Source organism: Trematomus bernacchii, unplaced genomic scaffold (genome assembly GCF_902827165.1).
Source record: "Trematomus bernacchii unplaced genomic scaffold, fTreBer1.1, whole genome shotgun sequence".
Classification (NCBI taxonomy): domain Eukaryota; kingdom Metazoa; phylum Chordata; class Actinopteri; order Perciformes; family Nototheniidae; genus Trematomus; species Trematomus bernacchii.
In genome coordinates, this window is record NW_022987711.1 from 330354 (window position 1) to 338147 (window position 7794).

The following is a 7794-nucleotide window of genomic DNA, read 5'->3' on the forward strand; positions in this document are numbered from 1 at the left end:
TGCCGTCTGTCTGCAGACTTGTCAAAGCATTAATTCATGGTTTTTACTAACCGGTATCAGTATGTAGTTACTTCGGCATCATTTTGAAACGTGTATTACAATTAAATCACGGTAAAATATGTTCATTTTGTTGTAGTTGGTTTCTACCACAGTATTTACATGGATATAAGCCCCGCCCCCTGGCCAGCACGTCTTGTTTGAATGACAGGAGTAAACACAACTGACAGCCGCGGGGAAACTCCGGCGATTAGTGCGTCCGTTGTGAACGCAGCATAATGCAGTTCAGAGACCAGACTTTAAAGCAACTTCTTATTAACAGTATCAGGGCCTCAAAGCCATGGTGTCCGTAGGACGTACAATTATTTTTGGGGCATCATGGCCAGACCGAGGGGCCGTCATGGCCGTTGTGAAATTCCTACTCTGGACAACAACTGATTTTGTCTGAGATAAAGGCTTTTAGATTTTTTTTATTACCCCCCATCAGCAGATTGAGGCTCCATAGAGCGGTCACTCTTTGAGGACAAACAGCAGGTCCAGGTCCAGGAGCAGGAACAGGTCCAGGTTCAGGAACAGGAACAGGAACAGGTCCGGGCTGCTGCTCTGGGCTTCAACACACAGATGTTTGAGTGTTATCAGTGCGTGCTGAGCTGCAGAGTTTTAAAGAAAATAAGTACATTTACTCAAGTACTGTACTTAAGTTCAATTTTGAGGTACTTGTACTTTACTTGAGTATTTCCCTGTTATGCTACTGTGTACTTCTACGGCACTACAGTTCAGAGGTACATGGTGTACTTCTACTCCACTACAGTTCAGAGGTACATGGTGTACTTCTCCTCCACTACATGTATTTAATACCTTTAGTTACTTCACAGATGTGGATGAATGATGTGAAATATAATCAAGTGTTAAATCAGACTTTAGTTCCACCTGGAGTAAATCCACAAGCTACCCTGCAGTATACAAAGTCATTCAAACTAGCTGCACCTTTACCAGCTTTGAGAACACTTTCATGATCAATCATTATAAAACATATCATATATATTATTCTGAAATGGACCAATCTGCACAATGACTACTTTTACTGTCGCTACTTTCACTATATTTTGATGAGAATACTTATAAATGTTACCTTTTATTATTGATCTAGTTTAATGTCATGCTCTTGTACTCCTATCTCTGTTTACTATAGTTGTTAATGTTTTTTATTAAACAGTGTTCCTGTGAATGAGGCTGAGGGGATGTGTCGCCCTCTGGTGGCGACACATCCCCTCAGCCTCATTAAAAAACATGAAATTATGTTTTTTCGTTCTTGTATTTATTCTTCCTTCATAATTCAACATTTCTTTAAATAATTCATTTATTCCTCTTTTGTTTCCACTTGTATTTTTTATTTTACTTTTTTTTTTTAAATACTTCGCAGGTCATGTGACGAGGAACAACCAATCACAGCAGAGATGTCTCAGTAAATATGGCGACACACACACACACACACACACACACACACACACACACAGATGAAAACATGTAGATAAGAGCCTCACACACACACACAGTGGTTAAAGCGTTGGTCATCTCTTGCCTCCGAGTGCATCGTTGCTCACATGCAAATCCTCCAGAAAAGCACAGCGTTTCCCCAAAACCCTAACCCTAAACCTAACCAAGTCTTCACCCTAAAAATAATGATTCCATGATGTCCCCATAAGGGACTGTGTAAACAGATCTAGGTCCCCACAAGTATAGTAATGCTAGGCCACAAGTCATCAGATAAATAGAGGGTCTCTGTGTGGAGTTATTATCTGAGTAATGATTGATAATAATAATAATAATAATAATAATAATAATAATAATAATAATAATAATAATAATAATAATAATAATAATAATAATAATAATAGTAATAATAATAATAATAATTATTATTATTATAGTTATTGTGTACAGGTTCAGCTGAGGTAAAAACAGGAAGAGGGTTAAAGTCCGTCTCTGAATTTACTCTAAAGTCTGAAGTAACTAAAGTCACAAAGAGTTGTTCTTATTCTCTGAGCAATGATTGATAAGAGTTGTCTCTAAAAGCTCTAAAGTCACAAAGAGTTACAAACCTTAGAGAGAAGCAGAAGGTGCGACACGAGGAGCACGAAGTGAAGGGGAACAGCAAACAGGAAGCACTTCAAAACGAGTCAGACGGGCTGTGCTGTTAGTTGTGTTTCCTTCCTCCTGCTCTTCTCTCCTCCCCCTCTGATCAGAACCTGCCTGAGCACCTCAGACTGACTGCTGATTGGTCCCCTCACCCTCAGCTGGCCTATCAGCAGCCAGAGCCAGTCATGAAGGAGGAGCTCCACTCCCCTCTAGATAAACTCTGTATCATTACACAACACACACAGATACCAAGCGAGGCGCTGTGGGGACATTTATTTGGGTTCCTTCCCAGATGGGAATTGTGGGAAATGGAAGTAGACAGATTAGCAAAACAGGCTGTAAGAAAGGAAAGTATAGACATGATCACATGATCGAGGTCTGAGGGAACGAGTGTTACAGGGGAATCATTCAAACATGGCAGCAGATATGGGACCGGGAGACAAGAGGGAGGAGACGATATTCATCCAGGAAGGAGTCGAGATGAGGCGGTCCTGACGAGACTCAGAATAGAACATGGTTATTTAAATAGACACTAAAGATCATGGGGAGCATCAGACTGGACTTTGTGAAGGGTGTGTGTAAGTCGTAGCCTTGTAAAAAAATGTATAAAAACAGTGGAGCAGCTGAATGAATATAAACTGAAGGCAAGCTATATTAGAAATAAAAGCAGCAATCCAGCTGACTCCGGACGGGTCCCATCGCCGCCTTGTTGCCCGCCCCTGTCTCCGGCCCCCTGAGTTTCCCTGCCTCCGCCTCTGCCTTGCCCCCGGGTCGTCCGCCCGAGACCCTCTCTTCGACCTCTGCCATGCCGTCCGCCCAATAGGAGTCTAAAAACATGATGCATGGCTGTGCAAAATAAAAAAAGTTATATTTTGGTAAAACTCCTTTTTTAGAGACCTACCTTCAGGGTCTGATGAGGTTTTTGATAATTCCTCTTCTAGATCATTCCTCGGGATCATCTTCAAAACTTCTCTGGTCACTTTAATGGTGTTTATGCAGTAGTACAGAAGCATCAGATCCACTGTGTCCTCCCGGTCTGCTTTCTCCAGTCGACTCTTTGAGATTCCTGGGAATCCTAGGACCTTCCCCTGCAGGTACCACTTGAAGTCTTTAAACTCATTTTCCTCCAAACTTTCTAAATTTCTGAATAGGACTCCTCCAGGTATCTCCATCTTTTCTCCCTGCAGAGCAAAGGTACCAAGAAAGAACATCTTTATCTTACAGAACTATATGTTGTTGTTTTGTATTTTGTACTTTTGAAAACCATAACAGGCCTTCGGGATCCAAAGAACAGCCGCCATGTGACTTTGGATGGCTTCAATTCAGATGTCGAGTTAGTAAATACCCTAATCAGTTCTGAACTTGTTTTAATACTTTCCACTTCACAAAAGACATTCAGGAAGTCAATCCTAAACTTGAAGACAGTCAGTAGAGTCAAGTCTTTTCCTTTAATGTCTTGGTTTGGTAACCTGTCTTTAAAGAGCAGAAACTGTCTCAGTCAGATCATAAAGTGGTCTAGCAGACTGATTGGTGAGTCACAGCTAAACCTGGAGTCCCTGTTCATCAGACCGTTACAGAGGCTGTCTAACTCCATGTTTAATGAAGACTCCCACCCCCTGCAACCTGAGCTTCAGCTTCTTTCTTCGGGCCGGAGGTTAATCTTCCTAAAGGTGTAGCACCAAGAGGTTTAAAAACACCTTTGTCTGTGCTAGTGGTTTTCAATGTGTCTGTGTTGTTTGAAGCATGTGTCACGATGGATACCTTTTCTTACTTCTGCAAACCAAGTCTACCCACTGGTACAAAGAAATAACCTGGACCGGAACTGGACAGATTGGATATTGTGACAGTGGGATACAGTTAGGGCTGATGGTAGAGAGAGACTCACACACCTGGTTCTGGACTCTGGCAGTAAGATGGTTACTGGACACAGAGCTGAAGGACTGCTCCCCCTACAGAGGAAGATGGCCTCTGAGCCCTTCACACTTCATCCCTTACTCAATATCAAGCCACACTTATTGTTTTTACTTCTTTATTTTAATTGTATAATGTCAGACTTTTGTTGCTGTCAGTTAGGGGGAGAGTAGGGGCTCAGAAAACTGACATCTGTATTGTTTCATCGTTTTTTCCTTCTAATTTTGTATTCTTTTCTAAACTACACACTGTTATTTACTCAACAATAAGACACAATTATCCTTGTGTTTACGTGTATGTTTGATTGTATAATTTCGGACTTTTGGAGTCTTTCTATATGGAGTATTATATAAGATAAGACTAGATAAGACAAGATCGTATCTAGAATTGTGAATATCTTGGGTATATTTTAGTTATTGTAGAGTCCAGGGGGATTAAACATGTGAAACCACGCTTTTACAAACACACATTAGCCCCTTTAAATGCTAAATATATGATGTAACATCTCGGACCTAAAAGTCAATGTTAGGAATGTATGAAGGTAGATATGGTGCAAAATGCGAGAGCGTGTAAAACCTGATGTGAGCACTTGCAGAAAAAAATCTGAGCTTGTGTGCATACATTTACACTTGTATAACATATCCACGTATCTGTGAACCATATTTGAAGTCACAGAATAAAAAAAAAAGTTTTGTAGCTTGTAGAAAAAAAATGAACTTAGTGATGAAATGTTCACTTGCAGAAAAATATATATTTTTTAAATATATTTTCCATTACAACTGCAACTTGGTTATTACAACCTCTCAAATCAGTCATTACAACTTCACCAATCTGCTCTGTGGCAGTATACATCCACCAATCTGCTCTGTGGCAGTATAAATCCACGAATCTGCGGCCTTGACTTTTGCTACACTTCTTGCGATGAATGTGTCGCTAAAGTAATTTTCACCTGTAGATGTGGGGGGAGGGAGGGAGGTTGGAGCGAAGGGGCGGAGCTATCGAACGACGAGGCTCTGGTCAGTCACACAGTCACAGCCATAGTCAGGTCGAACCGGATGACTGCGGGGCTAACGGTCCGTGTCTTCATGCTTATATCGGACTATTGTGACTCGCTCTGCGGTTAAAACAGACGGTGCATGAATGCGGTTTTGCGGTAAGTGAAATTCGAGTACTTATTTATGTGTTTATGATTTCAATCAGCTACGTAATGAATGTTAAGGCTTGGGTTAGCGTGTAAGCGAGTGGTAGCTACATCGGTGCTAACGATGCTAATCGTAGCCTCCAAGTTAAAACCATAGACTGTATATATAAAGGTTAAAACTAAATAGACAAGTGTTAAGCGTTAAGTGGGATAATACTGTAGAACAAAAGGCTTCTGTTTGAGGTTGATAAAATAAGGTCATCCTTGTAACTTAGAGAGATATTTTATTATGTAGGTAGGAACTGTATGCATCGCTAAGGTTAATTTAAATTGGCTATGCTCAAGTATGTAGACTAACGTTGAAGTAGTGTATGTGAAATCAACCTCACAATAAGATGTGTGTATATTACAATTATTAATGTCATATTTCAAGATGATTACTTGGATATTACAATATGGTTGGTTGAGCTGGAGTTCATTATTGAGCTTACACGTTAACGTCACAGTCATCTGAAGAACGAACCCAAACCTTGTTGTTTTTATTAATTGTAGGGGAGAAGGGGGTAAGTTGAGCCAGTGGGTAAGTTGAACCACCCCCTGTAACCAGGCAACGCCTTATAGTTGTAATCACGTGACCATAAATTATGCAAGCTTCTCCCATTTCTCATTGCCTGTGAAAGAGAGATGCTCATTGTGGTCTAGTAAGTAAACATTTGTACAAAAAAACGTTTTTTGCTTGTCAAAGTACATTTTCTAGATGTCAGCTATATCGGCTGTCATGTAAAAAAATTTTTATCCAGGTTTAAACAAATATATTGTATATGTTGATGTGTTGGCAGTAGGGATGTGCATCTCCATCACTGAGGCGATGCGATGCGCATCTCGATACGTTGCCAACGATACGATACATTAACGATACATTTGAAGTACCGGGCGATGTGATACGATACGATTCACCCCTGTTGCGATACAGTTCGATACGATTTGATTCAACATTAAGCGATTCGGGGCGATACGATGCGATTCAACACGGTGCAAAATAATGATACAATTCAATATGGTACGACAGAGGATTTTGTTTTATTCCTTATTGACCAGCACCTGCAAAAAACAATTACCATATAGCAATGGCCATACAACTGCCAGACTGATGTACATAACACTCATTCAGTAGGCTAACTCACCAGTGAGCAGAAAGCAGCAGTTTCTATTATGAACATATAAAGAATATAAATAACCTTTCAAAAATAGGTCTTAATAACATTTCAACTATTATTGGCAGTCACAGGCTGCTGTAAAATAAAAACCACTCTCACTGACATAACACCTCACTGAGTGATTTAACTAATATGTCTAGCCTGCAGGTTTTTCTTCAGGAATATGAGTTGATCAACTTGATCAGGATGAAGCAAGCTGCGCTTTGCTGTCACTATGTCACCGGCTGTACTAAACACTCGTTCAGAGGGTACACTTGTTGCAGGGATGGACAGGTAGCTCTTTGCCAATGTTGAGAGCAGTGGAAGATCCACTTGTTTTTTCCACCACTGCAACACATCACCACTCAAACCTAAAGCATCCCTCTCTCTGTACTTTAAGATTTCCTCCTTAGCTCTCTCCGTTGTGGTCTTTACTGGTGATATTGCAGGGAGGAAATCACCGAACATCTGGTCCAAGGCCGTCTTCTTCATGGGAGGGACATCATCTAGGGAGTGGAAAAGAAAAGAAGAGAAGAGAGGATTTTTAGATTTAGATTACAAAAATGATGACATACAATACTATACAATACTATACACCCATTTTCAAATCAATACACTTTTATAACTTTTGGCACAGTTCCTATCAAAACAAACCTGTCTCTTCTTCCTCTCTGTGGGGGCTCCTGTCACCTTCTGTTTCAGCTGCCTGGTCCTCATTAAGTGTATCACCATCCCCTGCCTGACAATAATCAGCACAGATGAGCTATTAGATTTCCTTAAACTAAACAAATAAGCGTCAGTTAAGTAAGCCACAGGTAAATAACAGTGAAAGTGAGAAAGACACTAGCTACAATATATTGAGTAGTATATTCTTACCTGTCCATCCATCTTCACCACCTCTGCTGTTATCCTCATGAATATCATGTCCTTAGTGTCGTTGTCATCCAGGAAAGCCAGGTCTATTTATCAAGTTGCCCCTAATTTTTGAAGAATCCGAAGTGTTGCCAAACGTTTGATTTATATTTATTTTTCGGTGCGCTGTGTATTTCTTTCTCCTCGACTTCCATGCTTGTTGATAACTGTGACGCGGGCACGCAGCTCTCGGGCACAGTCGTGGCGAAGCAAAGACCAAAGATCGTCTCTGCAGAGTGCTGACACGAGTGGATGAGTGGATAATATTATATATATGAATGAATTGATTTTTTACCGATGCAAAGAGACGCTACAATCGATGCATCGCGAGTTCAACCCAAACTGTAGCCGATGTGCACTCTTTCAACCGGTGCACTCGCATCTTGAACGTTTATGCCGGTGCACCGATGCGAATCGGTGAATCTTAACATCCCTAGTTGGCAGCGTATTAAACCATGTGAGTCATTAAGCTAAAGATGACTCTGAATTTTAATGCTA

At 40.7% G+C, this 7794-nt stretch overlaps 1 protein-coding gene across 1 annotated transcript; it reads right to left on the minus strand.

The window, feature by feature from the left end:
* Positions 1–1941: 1941 nt before the first annotated feature.
* On the minus strand, positions 1942–7308 carry LOC117491160. Its single transcript, XM_034141025.1, has 6 exons — positions 7261–7308; positions 7039–7123; positions 6820–6890; positions 4026–4085; positions 3038–3317; positions 1942–2963 (listed from the first exon to the last, which is right to left on the minus strand). The coding sequence occupies exons 1-6, from the start codon at positions 7306–7308 to the stop codon at positions 2791–2793; spliced, it is 717 nt and encodes a 238-aa protein (XP_033996916.1). The 3' UTR covers positions 1942–2790.
* Positions 7309–7794: the final 486 nt, after the last annotated feature.